Source organism: Chinchilla lanigera, unplaced genomic scaffold, assembly GCF_000276665.1.
Source record: "Chinchilla lanigera isolate Chin_1 unplaced genomic scaffold, ChiLan1.0 scaffold00028, whole genome shotgun sequence".
NCBI classification, from domain to species: domain Eukaryota; kingdom Metazoa; phylum Chordata; class Mammalia; order Rodentia; family Chinchillidae; genus Chinchilla; species Chinchilla lanigera.
In genome coordinates this window covers 13,856,262-13,882,597 of record NW_004955429.1, presented here as the reverse complement: position 1 = coordinate 13,882,597, position 26,336 = coordinate 13,856,262, and the positions used below count along the sequence as shown (strand labels likewise).

The window sequence follows — 26,336 nt, the reverse complement described above, 5'->3', positions numbered from 1 at the left end:
CTGCAAGGAGAGAGCAAAGCCAGCCCAAGAGAGAGGCCATGAGGGCTATAACCATAGGGGTGGAGCTGCCCAAGTCTTCTGGAGTTCACATCTTACCAGGTCTTTCCTAGAGTACTGGGCATGGAACCACAGGATTTCAACGTTTACCCTGCTGGATTTTGGTCTTGTTTTGGTCCCATTCCTTTACATCTCCCTATTTCTTCCTTTTAGAATGGGAATGTTTGTCCTGTGCCATTGTACGTTGGAAGAGTTTAACTTTCTTTTGATTTTTATAGGGGTTCACAGCTAAGAGTTTGCCCTAAATCTCAGAGGAGATTCTAGACTTGGACTTTTCAGCAATGCTGAAACTGTTAAGGCCCTGAAAACTCTTAGAGGTGGACTAAATACCTTTTTGCATAAAGGGATGAACGTGAGTCTGTTGAGGCCAGGCCAGAATGCCATGGTTTGTATCTAGGTGGCCCTCCACAACCAAGAGCATCATGTACTCATGCGTGGGGCTTTTTGGAGGTGACTGGATCATAGGAGTGTGATATGTTTTAGTGGATAGGTCCACTGATGAGTTTATAGCTAAATATGACGTTGGGAGGTCAAGCTTGATTGGAGCAGGAGGGTCACTGAGGGGATGCCCTGGAAGGGTCTCTCTCTCTCCTTCTCCCTTGATTGCTGTCTGCCATGCCATGAGCCCTTTCTCCTCTGCCATGCTGCCTTTACTTGGAGCCAATGAACTATGGACTGAAACCTCTTACCAACGGAGCCAAAACAAATCCTTCCTCCTACTAGGATTGTGTAGTTTCCTACTAGGGTGTAAGGTATTGTGTCTCATGATGAGAAAGCAGGGACACTTGGGGAAAAGGGAGACCCACACTCCTGTGACTTTGGTGCTTCTTGTCTTGCTGCTGGCACTCACCTAATGTGATGCATATTCAGTCGCGGAGGGCCTGGGAGGTGGGGCTGCACCAATCAATCCCTGTGGCTCTAAGGAATGATGAGGTCCTCAGGGCCCTTAGGTGGATGGCATTTGTGGGACACTTTTCCTGTGTGCAGATATCACCTCCTCAGGGAGGGAGAGAAGCCAGGGCAGGTTCTCTGGACTATGAGAAGGGAGATTTTAAGAGAGGAGTGGACCAGCCTGCCCCATGGGCTGGCAGGACATTAGCTCTGTGACTTCGAGGGGCTTGAAACCTTCGGTACAAAGGTACAAACTGAGAAATTCTGTCTATGTTCTGAAGCTTTACAGGCTAATAATCTTTACAGGCTAATAATCACCAGTGTGACCTAGGCTTCAGCAGCCACAGCTCCCAGGACCTTCACAGCCACCCTGCATCCAAGTTGAAACCAGGCTACAGACCCTCTTTTCTCTTTGGGCTCTCCTTGCTCTTCAGATACCAGGTCTGTACATGGACAGGAATGTGAGATTGGTGGCTGCTACCTTTTGCTGCTGGGAGGTAGCTACTATTTTCTTTGAGCCTTAGGCACGGGAAAGGTTAAAGCGCTGTGACTAAGATATGCAGCCAGGCAGATCTGAGTTCTCTTTTTGCTGCTGCTGAGCTGTGTGACTGTGGTAAACTGCTTAGCTTTTCTGTGCCTCCACGTCCCCTACCTGTGAAATGGGCAAAGTCATAAATTAACATGGAAGTACCCACTGTGAACGGTGTGAACAGTGAACACGGGAGAAAGGTAGACGGGCCTTCTGGAACATGCTGCTTCCCTTTGCTCCTAATCTCAGTGTGGAGCCAGAACGGTTTTGCAGACAATGAAGAAACTGAAGGGAAAGGCAGCACTACCGCCCGGCTGGGAGCAGCCACGTGATGCATTTGTCCACTCCTCTTGTTTTTTAAAAACAAGTACACAGAACATTGTGTGCCCCAAGGTCTCCAGTAAGAACGTTCATGATGCAAAACAAGACAACCGGTTTCATTTTTTAATAATACCGTAAATATCTCAGAAAGGATGTATCATTCCTAACAAATATCAAAAAAGTGATCACGATGACACGGCCCCCGCCCCACATCGCCCTCCCCACCCATAAAGTTACCCAGGTCCTAGTAGGAAATTATAAAACACAGAAAACCCAACCCCCTCCGCCCCGCCCATGAGTAGGGTTAAGAGTGTCAAGTGTTAGGAGCCACGTGTCTGATGCGTGCGTCCCAGCGGCAGACCTCAGGGGACCAGTCCATCTGTCCGTCTGCCCACACGCATGGGAGCTGGTGGTGGGACTGTAGCAGCAGAAGATCTCCCTCCCCGGAGCCTGCTGGGGGGAGTGTGGCTGAGGACCAACAAGTATAGGGGGTCGCTCCCAGGTCCCCCAGGCTGGATGGCTCAGGGGGCGCTGGCCTGTCCATGAGCAGACAGGCGCAACAGGGGCCCCAGAACAAGGTGCCCCCATCTGCCCTGGGGTGCAGGGCCTCCCTGTGAGCAAACTCGGGCTTTAGATGGGGGCTGGGTGTAGCAGAGAACAGAGGCGTTTGGAAACCTTGGGGTCAATGGAACACACGGGACTCCTTTGGAAAAAGCTCACATTTACATCAAACGGAATTGGGACCTGTGCAGGAAGGAAAAAGAATGAGCCTTCCTCATGCCCGTGGTTCAGAAGGCAACACAGAAGTTTGATACGAAGTGCAGTTAATCAGGGAAAGGAATCCGCTCTTGAGGCCTGAGGCCAGCCCTGCCTTCTCATGGCCTGAGGCCTGCGCCCCTCATCCCAAGAGCCAGGGGCTGCTCAGATCACCCCCAGGTGGTTTGAACAGACTGGAGCTGAGGCTTCTGGCAGCTGGTGCAGAGAAGAGGGGAGGGGAGGAAAGCAGTCTGCACACAGGATCCACCAGGACAAACAAGACGGGATGGGGATAGGCAGGGGACAGCAGGCAGAAAAGGTGGCTGGGGATGGAGAAGGGGCCTGTGGCCTCCCAGTAGCATTCACTGTGGGAGGCTGCAGGAAGGTCTACGCCAGGAAAAGGATAGAGCCAGGGTTAGCACACATATCACCACATCATTGCAGAAGAAATCAGGTTTCCAGGGTGGGGACTGGGGCCGGGGAGGCGATGGCCTGTGTGACTTCAGAAGGAGTCAAGGTCAACAGCAGTGCTTCAGGGGAGGGAGGAAAACAGAGAATCCCCCAATTTGGGAGACAGGGAAATTGAGGCCTAGGGAGGAGAAGGGAGTGGCCAAGATCACTTAGTGCAGGCAGGGGGCCTGTGACCCAGGAGTCCCCAGTCTGCGGGACTTTCTCTGCTCTGCCATGTAACCTTCAGCCTGTAAACCCCACCTCCAAAAAAGGGCAGGGTCAAGAGAGAAGCTGGGGACCTGGAGGCAACAGCTGCCCACAGAGTCAGGGACAAATATGGGACAGGAATGGTGGGTAAAGAGGCCGACAGAGAACAGTGTTTGTCATCCCCCCCCACCTGCCCATAGCCCCAGTATAAAAGTTTTACAATATGGCACACTGACCCCTAGGACACACTGATTAAAACCACAGTGGGATGTGAGAGGTGCTAGTCACTGTACAGTATTATCTCGTGGTGGCGGATACTTCCGTGGTCACCGAGCGAGGTGGGGGCGGGGGCTGTCAGCTGAGTGTACAGTGGCCCGTGGAGATTAACATGTTAATAAATCCTGTGTACAGAAGCAAAGCCCCTACCACTAGGAGAAGCTCAGGGTCATTTACACGTGGGAAGGGGAGGAGGAGAATCGAGGTGGTGGGCAGACGGGCAGGCTCAGAAGTGCGTCTCCTTCTCTGTGATGGCCGCGATGCTGCCGTCACCCTTGAGCTTGGCATCACAGTCATTAACTGTCACCGTCCGTGGGCCTGCCCCAAGCTTGCCCCGCATTTTCAGATCTGCACTGGGAACTGTCAACTTCCGGAATTTCTAGATGTTGGAGAGGAGAAGAGCTGTCTCAGGCAGCTGCCAGGGCCTAGGAGTCAGCCTTGGCCTTGCCAGCACACAGGTGGGTGCCTCGATGCTGTGGATCCATCAGCCTGAGGCCCAGACCCTGGCTCTGTCATAGTGTTCTGTCCTGGATGATGCACTGGCCTCCTTGGGGCTCAGTTTCCTGCCCTGGAGAATGGGGACAACAGAAGTCCCTGCTCCTGGTGCTAGTGAGTAGAAAGGAGATGAGGGTATGTAGAAGTACATAGCTTCCTGGGTGGCCTCAAGGAGGTGATTAGAATCTGATAACTAGAATCAAGGCCCACTGCCTGGTCCCCACCCTCTGGCAGGGGCTAAGAAGCTGGAGCTTGGATTGCTGCTGGGATATTGACTAGCCGTGCCAGCCAAGTATTATGGTTTGGATCAAAAATGCCTCCCAAAGGCTCTTGTGCTCAGAGTTGGAGCTTTTGGAAGATGACTGGATCATAGGGGCTGCTATGCTCACCAGTGGATTCACTGATGAATTCAGTAGCTGAATATTCTATTAGGAGTGGGACCTGGTTGCTGGTAGGTCACTGGGGTGTGACCTAGAAGGGTATATTCCTGTCCCCAGTTCCTCCCTTTTCTCTTGGCTTTGGATGAACAGCTTTCCTCCCCCATGGCCTTCTACCATGCATTTCTGTCTTGAAGCCAGCCAGCCAATGAATCCACTGCAAGTTGTGAGCCAAGTAACTCTCTCCTTTAAGTTGTGAGTGTTGGGTGTTATGTTCCAATGATGGGAAAGTGACTAATACAGAAATTAGTACCAGGAGTGGGGTCACTGCTATGACTGTATGTAACCATGTGGTTACATACAGTCTGAACTGACTGTATGTAACCAAGAGTTTGAAAAGATTTGGAGATGTCAGCTAGAGAAGTCTTAGAGCGCTGTGCAATCAGAGTAAGCAGAAATTTATGAGAGATTTCAGTCAGAGTTCAGAAAACCAGATGGTGACAGGCATGCAAACAGTAAAGGCCAGGCTCAGGAGGTTTCATTTGGGAACAAGGACTATATTGATAGTTAGACTAGAGGCCATATGTGTTATTCTCTGGCAGAAAATGTGTCCACATTTTATTTATGTTTGGGGACCTTGTTGTAGACTAAGGTTAAGGACAGTAGAATAGTTTGGCAGAGAAAATTTCAAGATAGCCCAACATTCAGGCAGTGGCACAAGTACTGCTAATTGCTTTTAACCAGATCTACAGTGAGAACCAGGAACAAAAACCAGATGTTAAAAGTCTACAGTTTCATCAGAAAGGAAGTACCTACAAAGTTGGACTTTTAGAAAGCATGTTGCTGAAAAGATTAGCATTAGAAAGAAGTACTCTGCATCAGGATGATAGGAAAGATGGCTTGGAGGCATCTCAGGAATCAACAAAGTCCCACCCTTCACAGGCTCAAGAGTACAGAATTATAAAGTTTTCATTTGAGAAGAGAGTCCCCAGGTTCCCTGCTTGAGAAGGGCTGCCTGGGGAACTGGTTCCTTTGGATTCATTTCACAGTTCTCAGTACCAGGAGACCTCTGTGGCCACAATGCAAGGAGACTTGGCTACTGCTCAAGCTGGCAACAGACCTTGGCATCATCTATGTGGTGCTGGTTTTACAGGCATACAGAATGCAAGAGTTATGGGGTCATGGTGGCTTCCATCCAGGTTTCAGAGGAAGTCCTGGGAGGCCGACCAATGTACCCCTAAGAGGGCAGTGCATGAAAATGTGAGAGTGAAGCTAAACGTGCAGTGGAGAGCCCAAGAAGTTAAAGATGCCAGGAATGTGGAGTGTCTGCTGAAGAAGACTGCAGGAAGGGTCATCGTTTGGGGCTCCTATCTCACCACAACCTGTCCCAGATGCAGGGACATGCAGCTATAGGGTTTAATGTTGGCTATGCTGGGATTCAGTCTTGCTTTGGTGCAATTTCGTTCTATTCCCCTATTCCTCTCTTTTGGGATGGGAATCATTACCCTTGGTAATTGTATGTTGGAAGTATTTAACTTCCTTTTCGATTTTCACAGGGATTCGTACCTAAGAGCTTGGCTTGAGGCTCAGAGGAGACTTTGGAATTGGACTTTTTTCAGCATGCTGGAAGCGTTAAGGTTTTGGCAATTCTTAGAGATGGGCTAAATGTATTTTGCACAGTGAGATAGATATGAACCTTTTTGAGGTCAGGGGAAGAATGCAATGGTTTAAATTTATAATGTTCCCCCAAAGTCTCACATGTTTGAATGATAATTGGAACATGAGGTGCTATACTCATCAGTGAATTCGTTCATTGATGGGTTCATGACTGAATTCGGGGCCTGGTTGGCATGGGTCCCCGGGGGCATGGCCTGAAGGGCATATTCTTCTCCCCAGCTCCTCCCTTCTTTCTCTGCTTCCTGGCTGCCAGGAGGTGAGCAACTTGCCTCTGCCAGGGCCTTCCACCATGCCATTTCTGCCTTGGAAGTAGCCAACTATGGACTACAGGAAATTGTGAGCAAAAATAACCCTCTCCTCCTTTAAGTTTGCAGGTGCTGGGCATTGTGTCCAGTGACAGGAAAGTCAGCAGCATACCCCTGAGGCCTGATGGATGCCTGCAAGACAGGAGCTGACCCATGGCTTCCCTAAGATAAGATACAGGTTGGCATATCTGCATCATGCCCATTGTCCACAGGAAGAAACTGAGACTAGTGAGGTGCCTGGACCCGTGCATGCTCTCCATCCCTGCCTGCTCCCTCCCAACCTGGGCAGCATGCCTTCTGTCTTCCCCTCCCTCACCTTGGGCAGTCTGTCCTCCAACACCCAGCCTCCCTCACCTCAGGCAGCGTGCCCTCCATCCGCCATAGCTGGATGCAGACCCAGAGTGGGATGCAGAGCATGGAGGACAGCGCCATGAGCCAGCCGATGCCGTAGCCCCAGGCAGGGTACGTGTAGACGTTGTTGTACTTGAGCGGCTTGTACTTGACAAGGAAGAAGATGAAGATACCCTACAGAGAGACAGAGAAGTCCCTGCAGCCGCTACCACCCACCTGTCCACAGCAACGTGGGCCAGAACCTCCTGGAGTGTCAGACACATAGGGATGCAACCCGGTCTCCATCTCCTGGAGTCCTGAGACCTCCCACTGCTCTGCCCAGCCAGGGACTCTTGTTTTGTCCCTGTCACTTCCTCAAAGGCTGGTTTGAAACTGCTTTTCCAACCTCTGCAGACTGAGATGCTCTGAGACATTTCCAGGGCCGGGAAGCAGGCAATGGGTGACAAGGTTGCACATATTTATTGTGACCTGTCTCCCAACAAGACCCCTTGTGGTCTGGCCTTGGGGAAGAGTGTGAGCCTGACATTCCATCAGCTCTGTCACCACCATAATTAACAGCAAAGCAAAATCTTAGTGTCCACATGGCCTTGGTGCCAGTGAGGCACAACCCAGGCCCAAGGCAGGGGGATGCTTGCTCAGGCCACCCAGCAAGCTGGTGGCAGAGCTGGGATCTGGTGAGGGCCCTGCCAGGCTTGGAAACTGTCTCTGTGACCTCAGCTTCACGAGGTGTCACAAGGCCGGGACCCGGGGACACAAGCCCTCTCAGGGCCAGTGAGGCTGAGCAAGGACATGGAGGGGAAGGAGGCAGGTGGGGCACTGAGGGCAGCACCGAGCTGGTCCTTACCGCACAGATCCCAGGGGTCACCACCTTCCAGCACCACTTAATGAGGGACAGTGGCCGGTAGCCTATCATGTCTTCAATGTTGTCGTAGAACCGGTTGCTTCCTTGCAGAGCAGAACAAATGGGCATGAGACTCAGTGCCCTCATTTACCACGTACCACTACCATGAGGTGATACAGGGCTATGGCTTGGGTGATAAATGTCTCCAAGGCCCTCGTGCAAAGGCCTGGTCCCCAAAGTAGCACTCTTCAGAGATGGTGCTTTAGGAGGTGGCACCTGATGGGACGGCCTGAGGTCATCGGGACTGTGCCCCCAGGAGGGATTTCGGGACCCTGTCTGACCTATCTTTCTCTGCTCTGGTTTGAGAAGCCACGGCTTCACAGACCATGCTCTTGCCATGAGCTTCTTGCCCTCAGCTAAAGCCCAGGCTGGAACCTGCAGAGGCTGAGCTCAGTTAAGTCTTCTTGTCCTCCTTGGGAGCCTGTGTTTCATGACGGGGTGCAGCTGGCTGACCTGAGGTGGCTTAGAGCACAAGGGTTGTACAGGAAGGTAGAGGGGTCCTTCTGGAGCAGTGAGGCCCGGAGAGGGGCTGGATGACCCACTCAGGTGGCAGCCTGGCTGGGCAGGGCCGGAAGGACCAGAGCAGCCACTCCGCCACCCCCAAGCCTGGCACCCTCGGTGTGGGCCAGTGTGAGGAACAAGAGGACTAGAAGGTGGTGCTAACTGAGGGACGCCTTGTCTACACTTTGTCCTACCTAGAAATGTGCTCCACCAGCTCCATCTCACAGAGCAGAGATTGAGGCACAAGATACAGATCTAGTCTGAGGTCACAATGCTTGGCCCTGAACCTGATCCCCGCGGTGGACCACTCACCGTACACCCAGCCGATGCACACACACTCAAAGATGGCCACGAAGAGCAGGCACATCCCGCTGGCGGCGTAGGAGTCAAAGAGCTGGAAGATGTACATGCCCCCCTGCGGAAAGGGGACACACATGTGGACAGCTGGCTGGCGACAGCACCTGCTGCACTCTGGGGCTGCCACTAGCCAGGGGTCTGCCTGTCCCTCCTCTGAATACTGCAGCCTCCGTGCCTGGACACCCCTGGACCTGTCCTCCAGGGACTTCAGGAAGGTAACGGCACGTCCTGTCAGCCTCCTGAGCTCCCCCAGAACCAAAAGCACACTGAAAGTCAGTCACAGCCAGGCTCTCCAGCCGAGAAGGCCTCACACGGGTCCTCTGGGACACCTGGCATGCAGTAGGTCCCTGAGTCATGTGGAGTGTGGCCCATGTGTGGGCAGGGACCCCGACTGGCTGGGCCAAGCACTGGCACACAGCAGGTGCACAGCCGGACTTGGGGGCTGGAGGAACGGCTGGGCGGGCTGTGTGGTAGACGGTTGGCCTCACATCTGCAGGCTCTGATCCCTGGATTTGATCCCCCTTGATCAAACATATGTGGGAAAAAAGCTTCTGTACTGCACTTGTCCAAATGCTGTCCTTGTCACAGTCCCCAGACACCAGACAATTGTGTACCCAGGGTGTGGACGCTGTAGTAGGTATGGAAAGCCACCAAGAGATGCTGTGCCCAGCAGGGCTGTGTGGGCTCCGCCGCATTCTGCCTCTGTGGATTTGGGTCCTGGACCCATCCCCCATGGATACTGAGGGACTCCATGGTCACCAAGCTCTGTGGAGGTCCTCGTGGGCCTGAGATTAGCCAGCTGGGGTCCAGGAGGTGGGAGGTGCTGCAGTGAGGGGACGGGTTGCATCTGTCCGGAATCTTTGTCACTCAGCCAGGGTCATCACCTCGGCACACTGGTACAGGGGGAAGAGAGGGCGAAGGAGCCGATCCTGTGCACCCCACAAGGTCTTCCCTACCAGAGCCGCTCCTGTGCTTGCTGCTGTCTCCTGCACAGGCCTCGTACCCCTCTTCAACCACGTGGAGCAATGTGCCAGTACCAGCAGGACCGCACCTTTGCTATGAATGAGAAACGTGGGCCGGGTGTGACAGCAGGCAGTGGTGGGGACTGGGGCCCATGGAACAGCACAGGTGGCCACGTGGCCAGGGTGCTCTGGGCCACAGCAGGGCAGCCACCACTGCAGGTTTTCTGGAAGACACAGAAATGCAGGTTTCCGTGGGAAAGTTTTCTCTCTTTTAATGCTGGGTGACTTCAGTGTGTTTTACACAAAAGTGAGGGCGGAACGAGGCAGATGCGGCAGTGGCCGTCAGGTCCAGGGCATCAGGGCAGCCTGAGCACCATGGGCCCAGCAGCAGGGCTGGCTCTGAGCAGACCCCAGAAACCCTCCGACTCGCTTCCTTCCACTAAATGCAGAGTGGGGGCCACGGGCAGCACCAAGCACAGTCCAGTGGCACTGTGGTGTCACACAAAGGACACAGGTCTCCTGAGACCGCGACGCCCAGGGTGGTAGCTTGTTCCGCAGCAGCCACACAGTGAAACTGCCTAAGCAGGGAGTCCTCGGGACACATCCGTCCGTCGCTGACCTGCTGTTTCAACCACCCCCTGCGTCTTGGCTGACTTCTTGGTCTTTTCCAATGTGACCCCAAGGCAGGCGCTATGCTACTACGGAAGCCGAGGCACAGAGCGAAGAGAGCGCCTGCTGCCGGCCTTCTGCTGGTGGGTGAGGAGCCAAGCACAGAGCCTGATACACAGCCTGGCTGTGGAGCGCAGGTCTCAGCCACCCAGCACCCCGCCCAGGAGAGGCCAGGAGTTGTGGCCTGTGCCTGCCCTGCTGCTGAGCTCTGAATGAGGGAGGAGATCCGTAATGCCACAGCTTGGTAATTTGTGCTCCCTTGATGTCCCACCCAGTGTCTCCACCACTGAGGAGGAGCCCATCGCCCTGTTTTGGCTGCTCATACTGGTGCCCTGAAGGCCCTGGGTCACCAAGCACCGTGGGGCGGATCCAGGCCTGGGCAAAGGGGCCACACAGGCTATGCCCCAGGTGGGCTGGACGCCACATTCCTGTGACCCTGGCCTGGCCCTGTCAGCCTCTTTAAGGCATCGGGTCAGCCTCCCAATTTGTATGCAACAAAAGACTTGCCTCTGCATGACTAACCAGAGCTTAATGAGGCCCTGCTCACTGCGGGGAGGAGGAGCGGGGAGGGCGGCCGCTCCCGTCCCTCTAACACCCACTAAGGAAGGGACAAGGCCCCGGAGCCCAGGCAGCCAGCAGCAGCCACACTGAGCACCCGGGCAAGTCCTGCTCCGGCTCTGATGGCTGCGGCCTGAGGGGAGACAAGTGAACAGGGACCGCTGACCACTGGGACAGGGACAGGGAGGGTGACTGGCCTAGGAACACAGAGCCAGAGGCTGGGCCCGGCAAGGCAGGCAGGCAGGCGGCTTCCTGGCGGAGGCCGTGCAGGAAAAGGACTAGTAGGTTCAACAAGGAGCCACCGGCCCAGTGCTCCCCAGGCTGGCCCAGTTTCGTGAGGCTGCTCTGATGGATTCAGAGCACCACCACCTCCCCGCTCCCCCCAGTGGTTCTCACGAAACCTCTGCCTGTTTCCTGGAAGCAGCATTTTCTTAATTATCCTTGTGCGTATGGGAGAAAGATACCACCCTCATCCCCCCCGACAGCTGCAGAGAGGGGAAACGCGGTTTGCGAAGCTCAGTTCGGGGTTCATGGGGTCCTTCATACACTGCAGGCCCAGCAGGGCGAGGCACAGGAGGCGGTCAGAGCACACCTCACAGGAAGAGCCCGCTCCCAGAGAGGCCCACTTTGAACCTGAGACCTGGACAGGCAGGCAGTTTAGGAGCTGATGCTGTCCCCTTCGCCCAGGGCTCACTGCTTGGGATGACCGAGGAGGTCACGTATGTGCCTAGGATCATCCTGTGTGTCTCTGCCCTTGCCAGTGCCCAGGCTTGGCGAGGACTCACACCAGCAGGACATGCAGTCCCAGAGCTAGGGTCGCGGTCTGCCTGGCCCCCCGGCCCCTGCGTCCACCCCATGTCCTCACCTCCGTCAGCATCACAAGGCCCAGGAAGTAGGAGACCACAGACAGCGCCAGGATGAGCAGCTCTCTCCTGTAGCCCCTCCGGAAAACCTTAGGGTACATGTCCACCACGGCCGTCACCAGGCTTTCCACGCACACAAACTGCAAGGGACATCGTGCCATGAGGCCCAGGAAGAGGCTGCCGGGGCCCCGGCTTCTTTCCCGGCAGGAAAGAAGGTGGGGTGCATGATGGCCCCCACCGTGCCCCACATGGGGACCCAAGAGGGAAGACTGTGACACCAGCACTGGCTGTACAGTGAGCCCATAAACAGGCAGGGCCGGGCTGCCCGGGGCACTCAGCCTGCAAAGCCTAGACCTGCGCTGTGGCCTGAGGCCGCTGCTGGCCTGGCGCAGGATAGGGACTGGAATGAGACCTGGGAGGCAAAGCAGGAGCTTGCGTCCCGGTCCCTGGCTCGGGGCTCTGCTGGCAGCAGACTCTGGGACTGTGCCAACTCCCTGTCCCTGCTCCTAGTACGCAGGCACCCGCTGCTAGGTGAGGGCGGTAAGCGGCAAGGCAACACTCAGTCTCGTCTCTGTTGGGCCCTGGGCTCTGGCCAGACGGTGCAGGCGCTGATGGCTGAGTTTGAACTGCTGAGCATCTGAATCCCAGTGTGGAACACAGGGCCTGGCACACAGTTTCAGCCTAACTCCTACCTACCCATCAACACCCAGCCCAAATGTCCCAACCCAGCAAGCAGGAGAGGATTCGGTCGTTTGTGGATTTTTCCTTAGAACCTAACTCTTTGTGGAAATTGCAAATACTGTATCCTCTGCCATTGTTTTTTTGGTAGGAAGTCTGCAAGTGGCCAATCCGACAGGGTTACACAGTTCTTGCTGCTGACTGGCTGCGGCTCTGTAAGCCATCTCCCAGATGAGCCAGCCTTCTGCTGTCACGACAGGCTGCGTGCCTCGTGCAGCTGTCTCCAGTGTTCTCAGCTTTGTTCTTGTTAAAGCCCTAGGATCCCTAAGAGGTCACCAAAATGCCCTGCACCTTCTCAGGCTTTATTAATACAGTTTTTTAATTAACCTACATCATTGCAGGAGACATAGCACATTTAGGGTTTAAACTATAAAAAGACCTTTATAGGCATTTTCCTGACTGTATCTGAATGTCACTGTCATGAATTTCGGGGGTCCACTGTCCTGCTAACAGCAATGCCGGTGCTTGCTACGTGTCGTCACTGCTTATTGACTTAGCGACTCCACCTGGCACCGCCCCCCTGTGCCCACTGGCACAAGGGCGTGCGGGGCAGGAGTCAAGGACTTTCTCGCTGGCCACTGTGTTGATGGACTCCCCTTCCCCAGGGCAGCTTCTGGATCTTAAATCCTTGATGATTCACTTTTATCTTCTCAGAAAAAGGATGTGTATCCTTCCTGTGTGGACAGAGCCCACGAAGCACACAGAGGTGGGGCGACCTCCCTGCACTCACACAGCTGCAAGATCCCTGGCACTGGACCCACGCTCCAGGACCAAACTCCGGGACTGCAAAGCCCAGGCAGGCTGGCTTCTGCCACAAGGCAAGGCTGGCCTTGCTCTTCCTTCTCTGGGATGCCAGGGCAGGGAGTGGGACCTGGGAGGTGCCCATGGGGTACGAGTGAGACAGCATGGGGCAGCTGCTCAGCCTCTCTGAGCTGGCACCTCTGCACAAAGGGCAGCAGGAAGGGCCCCAGCCCATGTGGCTATGTGATGGTGAGCTGGGCACACGGGCTGGACACTCAGCAAGGGAGCCAGACTGGGCTGCGGCGGCCGCGGCCTCCTCCTCCTCTTCCTCCTCCTCCTGCCCCTGCTCCTCCTCCCTCCTCCTTCTCCTGCTCCTCCTCCACCAAGCCCGTCCTGTCACGCACCAGCTGTCATCCCTGATCCCCGAGGCCTCTGCCTGCAACAATGGGAGCAAGATTATCAGCAGAACCACCCGGCACTTCCCGGCTTGGCTTAGCGGCTCGTGGGGCTGGGCGGAGGGGGAGGATTTGGACGGGCGGCTGACAGGCACACAAGCCTTGGGGCTTGTGTGCTGAGTGAGTTCCTCAAGGTCACCAGGAGGCACCGGCTGCCATTTTGTTGAAGTGGGGCCTCTCACCTGTGTGCCTGCTCACCAAGAGCCCCTGGATGCCAGGTCACGGCAGGGATGGAGGGAGCTCTCCGGGGCACAGGCAGAGGGCAGGGGTCCAGGGTGCTGGGTGCATGATGGCCCCAGGAACTCAGCCTGGGAAGCTCCGGGGAGGGCAGGCAGGAGGGTGTGTGGTGGAGACAGGGGCGGAGACACACCGGCCAACGCTCAGCTCATGCACCTGCGCTAGGGACCCCCTTCCCCCACATGGGGAAGGCAGAGGTAGGCGGGTGGGGCCGAGGGGACTCCAGCACAGCAAAAGAAGCAGGAAGAAGAGGTGGCCTCAATGTCGGGCTTGGGACAGGGACACATGTGCTATGGCCCCTGGGTACCAAAGCCGCAGCTGGCTCTCTCTAGGATGTCCTCCCACTTTGCCAGGGCAGGAACTGTTTGGCAGAATGGAAGCATTGAAGAAATAAAAATAACAGAACAAATTTAAACAGGAAACTTGGAATTCCCAGTGAGGAAAAATGGGAAAACACAAAGGGCCCCCAGCCCACAGATGGCGACCGAGGAGCTGCTCGGCGGGTGAGAGGCTGCTGGAAGACAGCAGGGCAGAGCCCGCCTGAGCCGGGCTCTCCTGTCAGCAGCGCTGGCTCCCCATACGCTCTCGCCCTCCTTACCTGGCTGTCCAGGCCCAGGAAGATAAGCATCATGAAGAACAGGGTTGCCCAAAGCGGGGACAGAGGCATCATCGTGACGGCCTTGGGGTAAGCGATGAAGGCGAGGCCAGGCCCTACAGGAGGAGAAAGCGTGTCTGGGTGTCCGGGTGGGGACTACCCATGGAGGTGCTCCTGGAGCCAGGTGCCAGGCAGTGCCTAACACCTGCTCAGATCACATGGGTCTTGCAGCATCCCTGTAATGGCACTGTGAGGATGCCCACATTGCCCATGAGCATGCCTGGGGCAAAGGGGGCAAATGAGGGTCTGGAAGGGCTGGGATTCAAACCCAGGGTGAGTGTGGCACAAGGACCGTCCCCTGGGCAGCCTCACTTGCTGCTCTAGCAGCGGGAATGGTGATCCTCAAAATACAGACTCCCAGGCCCGCCCAGAAGCTCCAACTGGCTGTCTATGGCCGGGCAAGGTACACCTTCCTGACCTGCAAGAAACTGAGGGCCTTGTGTATGACTTTTTGCAGTAACGGCATGGATTGGACGTCTCTCAAAGTTCATTTTTATGTTTTTGGGTATCTATAAGCTCCCTAGTTTAACTGTCATTGTCCACAAATTTTGACATGTGTTTACATCACCATTCGGCTTAAAATATTTTCTTCTTTAAATTATACGATATTTAGAAGCATGTTCCTTAACTAATACATATTTGGGGGCTTCCTAGATATCCTTTTCTTATGGATTTCTAATTTCACTCTGGTGAAACAGGACATACTCTGTGTGATTTCAACCTTCTGAATACGCTGAGACTTATTTTACAGCCCATTTTTTAGCTCTACCTCGGTGAATGTTCCACATCTATTTGGAATAAAATGTACTCTGCACAGTTTTCAAATGTCAAGTAATGTGGTTGACAGTGTTGCTTGGATCTTGGGTCTTTACTGATACTTTGTGTGGTTGCTCTACTATAAGTAATACAGGAGTTAAAGTTGCCAGCCATAATTGTGGATTTGTCTATTTTCCCCTTTAGTTTAATCAGTTTTAGGAACACTTATTTTAAAACTCTGCTGTCTACTGCAAAGACATCTGGGACTGTTAGATGTCCTCAATGAATTGTCCTTTGGTCTTTTTGTTTGTTTGTTTGTTTGTTTGAGACAGGGTCTTGCTATGTAGCCCAGCCTGGCCTTGAACTCACAGAGATCCTCCTGCCTCAGCCTCTCAAGTGCTAGAATTACAGGTGTGTGCCACTATGCCCGGCCTTTAAATTGTCCCCTTTATCTCAAGCAATTCTCTTTGACTCGATGTGTACTTTGTCTCATACTAATATAGCCAAGCCAATTTTTTATGCATGTCGTTTTCCTTCCTTCCTCCCTCTTTTTTTTTTTTTTTTTTTACATTTTATCTATCTGTACCTTTAATTTAAACTGCACCTGTTTTAGATATTTTATACTTGGGTCTTGGTTTTTAATTCAGTCTGATAATCTCTGCCTTTTAATTGACAAATATGGTCCATTTACATTTAATATAATCATTGATATAGCTGAGTTTAAGTCTACTGTTTTGTGTTTGTTTCTTTTTAGCCTCATCATTTTGTTTATTTTGCTTTGCTTTACTCTGTTGTACTTTTATTGCCTTCTTTTGGACTAAACAATATTTTTCCATATTTAACTTTATTTCATGTATTGGCTTTTTAGCTCTATCTCTTTAATTATTTTTTAGGGAGTTGGGCCAACACTACACATATGCAATTTACCAAAATCTACTTTGAGTAATAATGCATCACTTTGCCCTTCTGCTACACACCTGACACTGCCCATTTCTGGTTATCATTCTGACACTCTCTGCCTTGACACAGACTTTAGGACTGAGTCATATCAATCATTTAAAAATGCAAATGGACCAAATGTCCAGTTAGAAGGCAGAGATGATCAGACCAGGTATAAACACAAGCCTCAGCCTCAACCCATGTAAACACCTTCTCCCAAGACAGGACTAGAAAGCGTCTGAGAGACAGGCTTGGGACCTTCAAGGAGCCCAGCGGACTCTGAGCACTGGGCTGGGAGCAGGATGCCGTCTGTACCTGGTGCCTTCTCCTCTGGGCTCAGTCTCAGGGCTGCCAAGACAGCCTGTGGAGCTGCGGGTGGCTATTTCACTACAGTATGTTCCAAAACCCCTTCCTCAGAAAGTGAGCCAGGTTCCCCGGAGGAAGGTGAGGCAGCCGTATGTACAGTTGAAAATAACCTTAGCTATGATGAGAACTTCAGGAGAGTCTTGCCCTGCTCCACCAACCAGGGCCGCAGACCAGGATCTTGTTTGGCATGGGAGATGATGCCACACAGGCAGGCAAGGAAGAAAGAGCCAGATGCAGGCTGTATCACTTACAGGCTGTGTGACTTTGGGTGAATGACTTCACCTCTCTGAGCTACAGGGTCCTCATCTGTGATGGGCACTGGAAAACCCAGGGCTGCTGTGTGAGTGGAGCCTGGGTGTGAAGCGCAGGCTGCTGCATGTGCAGGCAGGGGTAGAGGCCCTGACACCTGACCTCACAGAGAGGCCAGGAGCATTGCATGTGGTACAGGACATGGAAGCTTGGACCTGGGGCCTGATGAGCAGATAAAGAAGATCCGCTCATGTGTCTGTCCTCAGGAGGCCATGCGGATCTGACCTGACCAAGACAGGAAGCTGCTCCTGCTCTACCAGGAATACACAGCTCTGGCACATATGCCCCAGGCACCATGCACAGGAGCCCTCGCAGGACCACCCCAAAGTGTTGCCTGGGGTTTGTCTGGACTTTGTCCTTGGTTGTCGGCAGCTCTGCACTTTTCTACGATGAATACACCTTCAGTTTCAAATAAGGAAACAAAAGCGCACTAAGATTTACTCTTCGTGGGTTCCATCTCTTGTTAACAAGGCTCCTCTGTGGGATTCACCTCTTCCGTGGAAATAAGGACAGAAAGGGGGCAAGGGTGTGTGGATCTCCTCCCCTGAACACCAGGAGGCGGGACCAGCAGTGCCTTTACAGAGGAGAAAGGAACTCTGGGAAAAGCATGTCCCCCACAGCACTGCCCTTGAGGCAGGGTACAGTGAGAAGTGCCTGGTGCCCCAGCCAGAGCCACATGGCCGGGTTGAAGTCCCAGCTCTGCCACTTACAGCCTATGCACCCTTGGGTAAGTGACCTCAGCCTTGAGGTCACTTACCCAAGGGTGCATAGGCTGTAAGTCCTCTCAGCCTTGGCTTTCTCATCTGTGAAATGGGGGTGGTAAAAGTGTCACTTCTCTTTTGTTTTTGAGACAGGGTCTTACTATGTAGCCCAGGCTGGCGAACTCGAGGTGATCCTCCTGCCTCAGGCTCCCAAGTGCTGAGTGCTGGGATTACAGGCGTGCGCCACCACACACTGGGAAAAGTGCCACTTCTGAGGGCAGAGTTGAGGCCCGTGAGAGAGAACACGGGAAACAGCTCCTGCGCGGCACCGTCTCAGCATCCACGGGCCTGCTGGGGCCCCACTCCACGCAGGGCCATCTCAGCCTCTGACATTCATGACGCCTGGCTGCACCCTGCAGAGCTCGGTGTCCTCATCCCTCCTGTGGAGCAGGCACAGGTGCTGCCCGGTGAAGGAGCAGACCAGAGCCAAGGTGCCAGGCACCCGGGGCTGCTCTTGGCAGATGTCCCATGCCACTGGGCATCAGGACGCCGATTGCGCTCGCCTGCCTGCAGTCTCCTGCTGCCATGTGGGTACCAACTGTTCTCCCACTTCCTCACTCATGTGCATGGTCTCTCTCCAGGACACTGGCAGGCACAACATAGTCAGGGGAGACATGGGTACCCTGCCTGTGGTGGATGTGAACAAGCATGTGGACCCACCCATGGGGACTCTACTCAGAGAGTAGAAGGAGCAGCATGTGCAAAGGCCCTGGGGTGGAGGGAGGAAGGGGAAACAGACCCCACGGCATGCAGAGTGGCATGAGGGGAGGGGCGGATGGGCCATGCTCATGTCAGTGCTATGACAACACCATGCTGCATGGCCAACATGGACTGAAGGGGACAGCAGGGGAGGCAGGGAGGCCAGCAAAGGGCACCCCGTGGCACAGGTCAGTGTGCTGGGAAATGGCAGAGCTAGAGAGTGAGATGGTGCTGTGGTCTCAGCAGGAAGGGGCTCTGTCTCCCTCCTGGGGCCCTGAGCTGGGGACAAACAGTGGGACCTGAGACCCGCACCCAGGACACGCAGACCCCAGGTCTCCCAGCCTCCCACATCCCCAGCTCCAGCCACTCACCAGACTCAGCCACCTCGGCAATGGGCACGCCCTGCTCATAGGCCATGAAGCCCAAGACCGAGAAGATGGCAAAGCCGGCCACGAAGCTGGTGCCGCTGTTCAGGCAGCAGAGCATGATGCAGTCCCTGCGGGAACAGACAGGGCTCGCTCAGGGCGCGGGAGACAGCGAGAGGCCGGGACAGCCTCTGCCGGGCGCCATGGCCTTCCCAGGGAGGGCAGGCACAGGTGAGGCTCTGGTAGTTCAGAGAGGCTGGGTGCCCAGTCGAGGGTCACACAGCTTCTCCTGGCTTCTAGAAGATAAGGTGGTCATGGGTCAAAACACTGAGGGGTGTGGGGTTGGGCGGCTGACACGCAGGGCTGCAGATCTAGCAAGGACTGGGGAGGGGGTCGCCCATGCTCTTCTGGGTCCCTGGAAGAGGGAAAAGCTGGAGGGGGAGGTGAGACTCCCGGTGGCTCAGAGCCAGTAGGACAGAGGGGTGAGCTTCGGTGTGGGACAGGGCTGCACCTCCAAGGGAATGGCCATGTCGTGCCTGGAGCTTCAGCAGCTGGGCTGAGACTATGAGGACAGCAGCCCAGCCACGCTGCCAAAAGCAGCACCTCGAGATCTCAGCACCGTGTCTGCCTCCCTGCTCCCCTGCCCGGCCCCTCTTCCACCAGTGCCCAGGGCTGAGCAGACTTAAACCCAGACAGCTACCGCCGCCTTTTCCCCCTGCGTCATGTTTTGTAATGCAGCCAAAGGTTATGCTAGTGTGGGTGACCCTACCACCCTGCAGTGACGCTGGCAGTGAGGGCACAGTGGAGGGAGCCCTGGATGGGAGTCAGGAGCCTTGCTTTCCCATCCCCCCTGCCCCATCTGTCCTCTGGGCCGGGTCTCCCCCACTGCAGAACAGGTGTTTGGACTACAGGGTCCTGGGGGCCTTGTGCAGATGGAACCACCTCTTAGCGAGGAGTCAGGTGGAGCCTCTTTCCTGCCCCGCTGACTTGGGGCTCAGCCACACAGCTTGCTCTGGACAAGGAGACTAAGCAGATGTGACGCCATTTCTGTGATCTCCCATGAGAACAACCTCCCCCGAGGGTTGCCATCCGTCAGCCTAGACCCCGTGTGTGCACACACAGTGGGGCTGAGCTGGACCTGGGACCAACCCCACCCGGCCTCCAGCTGCAAGGCAGCATCCCCAGCCGGTCAGCAGCCCTGGGAACCATAAAAGCAAATATGCTGGGTGGTCAGAACCCAAGGCCTGGGGCAGTTTGTTACACAGCATCCTTGGGGCAGCGGGTGACGGATATGGTCCCTTTAAAGATCATTTCTGGCACTGTGGTCATGGGCTGGGCTGGTGGGCCTGGGGATGTTACCTGTGAACCTGAACCCCCTCTGCTCCCAGGGGAAGGAAGAGTGTCCTCTGCAGGGACTGTGTTTTGCAATTGCCTGTCCTGCTCTTTAAGGACCTGCTATGTGTCACCCTGTGTGAAGACCCACCAGACCCAAGGTCCAGAGATGGGGTCACATACTCCGCTGTCCCTGATGCCCTGTCTGGGAGCTGAACGCAAACAGCCTCTAGGAACAAAGACTCCCAAAGCCTGACGTTTGGACAGTCGTTTGGACAGTCGTGCGGGCATCACACAGGTGAAAGACGAATGTGTCTCATCACAAAAGCACCATCCTCCCACAGCGGCCTCTCAAGTGACTTCCTCGTACCCCAGAGGGACAGACAGAGGGACAGAGAGATGGAGGGACCTGAAGTCCCTTCCTGCTTGTCGGATCCCAGCGGGTCCCAAGCTCACATAGCCTACGGCTGGGTCACCCCCACCCTCCGCCACCTCCCCACCCACGGGCTTATGTAACAAGCGCTTTGAAGTCGGCGGGAGGCTGAGCCTGCGGGAGGAGGGTGTGCATCCCCTGCTCTGCGTCAGGAAAGCCGGTGCAGAGCAGCTGAGACACAGACCACTTGCGGCCTTGTGATGCTGCCAGGTCACTTGGCAGGGCTGCCTCCCGCTGATGAGAAGACAGGAGAGAACCCCACCTGCAGAGAGCTGCAGAGGCCGGTGTCTATCCCAAGCATGGCAGGGAGGAAGCAACTGCCCCAGACACAGGGGCGAACGACACGCCTCGGCCAACATCTGGGAAGGATGCGGCTGTCCCTGGCAGGATGGAAGAGGACCCTGCAGGCGGGGCGGGGGAAGGACATGAGGCAGAAGAACAAGCGCTCGGGGCCGGCAGGAGGCGGGCCGGCAGGGGCTGTGCCATGTATCAGCTTTGTGGCCCTGGCATGGCCCTTCCCCCTCCAGGGTTCCTGTGACCCATGCAAGGGGGCTGAGGTCGATACCCCGGGGCGGATGTACCAGGCGCCTGCAGCTGGTGCTGGTCCTTATTGCCCCGGCTCGAGTCCCACCTCTGACTCAGGGCCAGGAGAGGCCAGCGGGACTGCCTGTGCCTCCCTGGGCCTGCAGGGTGGTGGGTGCTGGGGACGCGGCAGGGCAGTGGGAAGGGCAGGAGGTGGGAGGCTGGGGCACTTACCTGTAGCAGTTGTTGTTGTAGTTGTTGTAGCTACCTAGGGCAGTCAAGCAGCCCAGGCAGATGGCGTAAGAGAAGAAAATCTGCGTCCCAGCATCCACCCACACCTAGAGGGCACAGAGCAGCAGGCAGAAGAGAGGCGGTCAGAGTGGGCAGAGGAGGGGCTTGTTCTCCCAGGTCCCCCACCCTCCAAAGAAACAGCACAAAGTGATCACCAAACTTCCTACCTTCTCAGGATTCCCTCACTTTGTTATTTGTTACTGTCGTTGCTGTTGTTTGAGACAGGGTTTCGCTATGTGGTTCAAACTAGCCTTGAACTCACCATGTTACCCAGGCTGGTCTTTTTCAGCAATCCTCCTGCTTCAGCCTCCTGAGGGCTGGGATTAGAGGGATGCACCACCACGCCTGGCAAAGGAGCTATTTTTAAAGGTACTCTATGCTTGAGGAATGCTTCATTCACTAGAAAAGTTTTCAGTGAATTCCAAGGTTTCCTGGAGGCTCTAGATAATAAACAGCTCCCTGGACAACCTGAATCTGGATATTCAGGTCCCCAGCGGAGCTGTGTGACTTGGGAAAAGTCGTTTAACCTCTCTGAGGTTCAGGGTCATCATCTGCAAAGTAGGAAAGGAGCTTCCGCCAGGACTGCTGGGAACTCACGTGATGGGTAAAGGCCCCCCAGAGGGAGGAGAGTCACCCCTAAGGCCTGGGAGGCTCAGCCCAAGCCCAGGCCCCATCCCTGGGATGAAGACCCCAGCTGCACCGAGCACCAGGAGAGGCTGCAGGGCCCAGCGAATCCTGATCAGCTTCCGAAACAGATCCCTCCGATTCCCATGCAGAGCACACAGTACCTACTCTCTGAGTCACCAAGTTCCCAAGGACAAAAACTGCTGTGGCAGCAGGACATGCCCTCAGGTCACAGCAGCCTTCCTGCCACCTGTCGGGGTGCTCTCTGAACTCAGCCCGTGGAGTCCCAGGGAAAGTCTACAGCAGAAACCCCTGCAGGAGCGCCTCAAAGACTCAGGACAGAAACCGATGTATTTTTAATTCCTCTGGCCCTGCCTCAGTTTCCCCACTTCCTATCCCAGAAAATCCACCTTTCCACTCACTAAGGGCGGAGACACAAACTCCAAGTGGTGCCCACAGGAAGGGGACTCAGAGCAGCGTGGCAGGGACTAAACAGGGCGCTGGGCCTCGGGGTGGCCACCCCGTTGTTAATGCCTCTGCAACGGGGCGTTCCCTCCGCTGTCCCTGGGTGTGGGCAGGAAGAGCAGAAAGCTGGCTCCCGGGCAGGACCAGACCCCGTGGCACAGGGGACAGCAGCTGGCTTCCCCGCCCCGCGCCCATCCATCGCTGCTGGGTCACAGTTCCTCCATCCCCCCACGCAGAGGTGCTTGGAGCGGGGAAAGACCCCAGGCCAACGAAAGCTTTCCCCAGCCACAGCGACACGCCCAGGGGTATACAGAGGAGAGTTGCTGGCTAGGGTAACCCAGTCCTGCGACACTGCCTGGAGCAATGGCAACAGGACACTTTTTCTTTTTCCTTTTCATTCACTTTTTTTTTTGTTTTTTTTCCAGTACCAGGAATTGAACTCACGACCTTGAACTTGCCAGGCAGGCGCTGTGCCGCTGAGCTAAATCCCCAGCCCTCATTCGCTCTTTTTTGTTGTTGTTTTCTCTTTTGAGACAGTCTTGCTATGTAGTTCAGGCTGGCCTTGAACTCACTATGTAGCTATGTAGTTCAGGATGGCCTAGAACTCATGGTGATCCTTCTGCTTCAGCCTCTTGAGTTTTAGGATGACAGGAATGCACCACTATGCCCAGTGGGACGCCTTCTTTTCTGTTGGAGATGTTCAGGCTGTAAATTCTGGGGGCCATCACTACCCACAAGGGAAGAGCCTGTGTGGGAATGAAGCCACTCCACAGGCAGAGCTGGGAGCCAAGCGAGTCAGATCCTACTCACACGACCTGAGTCCCTGGACCCAGCCACATCTGACACCAGTTCTCTAAGAACCTTCCTTCCAAGGGACCCCGCCATGTCAAACTGAAAACTTTTGGATGAACAGCCGTGCAGCACCACCTGGGCGACTCTCCTTGAAGGAGGAGCAATTGTCTCCATGTTGGCTAAGCCGACCCTATCTTCACATACGGGTATGTACAGAGCTGGCTAGGACCCTTTCCTTATCCCTCCAATTGGCTTTAAGCAATGCGTATCGGTCCAGCCAAGGTGCTGATGGCAGTCTTTGAAGATGGCAGGCGTGTTTCCCCGGACCCCCCACTGTTCCCTTGTGTGAGCCAGGACAAGGAAGGATGAAGAGCCAGTGCTCCACGCTGTGGGATCGAGCCTGGACATAGAGGCTGTGACTCCATGGGGCTTCAAAGATTACACATCAGAGCTGAAGCACCGGCCCCAAAACATTAGATATTATCTCAGCTGTGTTAGGCAGATGACTCTTTCTGCAGATCCCTCCTGCGTATGGCAGGGGCGAGTTCAGACCTCCTCCCTAGCCCAGCTCACGGCACTCACCTACTTCCCACGGTTCTCACAGTCGCTCATCCTCAAGCCATGCCCTTCTTTGTGAATGAATAAAACCAGGTTTGGTCCTGGGTTGAGGCCTTTGTTGCAGGTGGCCATCATCGTGGCTGGATTTAGGACCCCTTGGCTCCCCACAACTACAAACATGTCTTAGTGACTTTATTCTCGCCATGGGTGGCACGGGGAGTGGTAGACTGGAATTAACTCACTAGAATTCCAAGAACTTTCCGTAGGATTACAAATATTTACTTCCTGGGCCATGACAAGGACCAGGAAGGGGGCTCTATAAATAGCCACGTTCGGCTCTGAGAAAACCCGGAGGGAATAAACACTGACTCGGGCTGGGGATTTAGCTCAGCGGCACGGCGCCTGCTTGGTAAAGCGCAAGGTCGTGAGTTCGATTCCCGGTTCCAGAAAAACAAACAAACAAACAAACAAAACAAACAAAAAAAATACTGACCCATCCATCAGTCCTAAATGGAGCAGCGTTTACTGAGCTCATGAGCAGAAACCTGCGCCAGGCTCTGAAGGAAGCACCGTGCAATTATACACAGCACTGCACCTCTGTTCTCAGGTGAAATAAATAAAACATGCACCAAACAAGGTGCCCAGTGTCTGGGAGAGATGGAGTGCCTTCTGGCGACCCAAGAAGGCTGCCTGGAGAAGGGGGTGTGTCCTCTCCCCTACCCCTTCTTGCTCCCTGACCTCTCTGGGAAAAAGCCTGTCTTTTCTATGATGGTCACCATCAAATCAGAATCTTTATACAACACCCTAAGTCAACCCACCCCCCAACCTTCTGTGATACTAGGGATTGAACACAGGACCTTTGCACTGAGCTACCTTCCCGGCCCCTTTTTGATTTATGTTGAAACAAGGCCTCACTATGTTGCCCAGATTTGATTTAAACTTGTGATCCTCCTGCGTCAGCCTCCCTGAGTGCTGGGATTACAGGCGTGGGCCGCCATGCCTGGTTATCCAACCCCTTTAGACACCGCCTGCTGTGAGTGATACCGGAGCTAGCTGGTAGCTTCTGTTTCCCTGTCTTCCCTTTTCCTAACCGTCTACTTTGAATAACTCCCCCTTTGCCTTCCGTTAGCACTTCTAAGTCTGTGGATGATTCTGTGCTGGTTCTCACACACAGCCTCTACTTGCCTGACTTTTAATATACTGGCTGTACCTGTGCTATGTGCCACACAAGCATTACGTGCTGTATTATCTCCCTCACAGCCATTACGCACTGTGAATTTCACAGCTGCCTAGAAATACAGTTCTCACATTAACACTTTTCCAGCCTATTTGGTTGCCTGTGCCTCATTCTGTAGTAAATTCCCCCAGAAAGGTCCATGGGATGTAATGACCCCCGGGCTCTCGCATGAGTACAATAGCTGATCTGGGGATTTCATACTCGAGAGTCGTGTGGCTGGATACAAAGTCCTAGGTCCCCTTTCCTTTCCTGAGCACCTGCTATACCGTTTTGCTATCTTCTGGGGCAAAGTGCTGCTGCAGAAAAGCCTGGTGCCAGTCAAATTCACTTCCACTTAAAATGTACTTCTTCTCTATGTCTGGATGCCTAGCGGTTCTCCTTCTCTCTTGGCTGTTTTATTAGACTGTGTCTCCGTCCAGATGCTGCCTCTGAGACCCCTGCACACCTGTGTTTGGGGCAGCACGACTCACCAGGGAACAGTACCAAGCTCAGTGCCTACCGAATGATGATAAAGAAAACACGGCCCATAAACACCGCACAGTGCTACGTTGCTTGAAAAGGGAGAATGCCTGTCGTCCATGCCAACATACATAGACTGGCGGTCATTCTGTGACATGAGACATGCCAGCTGCAGAAGGGCCAGGGATCTCACTCATGTGAATGCTGAGAGAAGAATGGTTACAAGAGGCCAGGCAGGTGAAGGGAGGAAGGGATGGGTACTAAGTTACCATGGTTACTAAGCCACGGTTAGATGGCAACAAGGAGCTCTGGTGTGCATCGGAGGGTGAGAGATAACAATAAGTACTACACATTTCAAATGTCTAAGAGACGGGTTTCACCAGAAAGCATAAATGTTTGAGGAGAGAGGAATGTTTAACCTGGTTTAAACATTACACAAGGTACATATGCATCAAAGCAGTACATGGTGCTCCATTAATAACTACAATTTCATACTTTTATGTATCAAAAACAAATTTTAAAAGATGTAAGTTCAAGTCTCCTCTTTTATTCCAAGAAAAAATTATTGAATTATTGAATTATTGAATAATTCATAATAATTCATAATAATAATTATTGAATTATTGAACTATTGAATAATTCAATACTGAATTATTGCCTTTACATTTATACTCTTCATTGATTTGTATTTCTTCTTCAGGGACTTGTATATATATTACACCTTCCTTGTCTATTATCTATACTTATCACCTCTTGCATTTTAAAAAAAAAAAATCTTTGTTCATTTCCTTTCGTTCTTTCTTTTTTGTTTTTTGCTTTTGTTTTTGTCTTTTTTTTGAGAGAGAGAGCACCTCACTTCATAGTGCAGTCTGGCCTTAAACTCACTATGTAGCCCACACTGGCTTCAAACTTGCAGCAATCCTCCTGCTTCAGCCTCCTGAGTGATGGAATTGCAGGTGTGCACCACCATGGCCGGATCCCTTTGTTCATTTCTATCTCACTTCCTTTTTTACTTTCCTCCTTTCCATCCTCTATTTACCATCTGATATTATCCATGGTCACTATTCATTCTCTTATTCTATCTATACTTCCTGAGATA

The 26,336-nt window shown here is 53.9% G+C and overlaps 1 protein-coding gene across 1 annotated transcript in view; it reads right to left on the bottom strand.

The window, feature by feature from the left end:
- Window positions 1-1,907: 1,907 nt before the first annotated feature.
- Slc6a11 (solute carrier family 6 (neurotransmitter transporter), member 11) overlaps window positions 1,908-26,336 on the bottom strand; it is a 106,236-nt gene continuing 81,807 nt past the window's right edge. The window contains exons 9-16 of the mRNA XM_005387255.2: window positions 21,046-21,149; window positions 18,531-18,655; window positions 14,273-14,385; window positions 11,506-11,643; window positions 8,407-8,509; window positions 7,537-7,637; window positions 6,696-6,866; window positions 1,908-3,866 (exon numbers count right to left, since the gene is read on the bottom strand). Coding sequence (XP_005387312.2) covers window positions 3,714-3,866; window positions 6,696-6,866; window positions 7,537-7,637; window positions 8,407-8,509; window positions 11,506-11,643; window positions 14,273-14,385; window positions 18,531-18,655; window positions 21,046-21,149 — 1,008 coding nt within the window. The 3' untranslated portion in view covers window positions 1,908-3,713. The remainder of the gene's footprint in view (window positions 3,867-6,695; window positions 6,867-7,536; window positions 7,638-8,406; window positions 8,510-11,505; window positions 11,644-14,272; window positions 14,386-18,530; window positions 18,656-21,045; window positions 21,150-26,336) is intronic.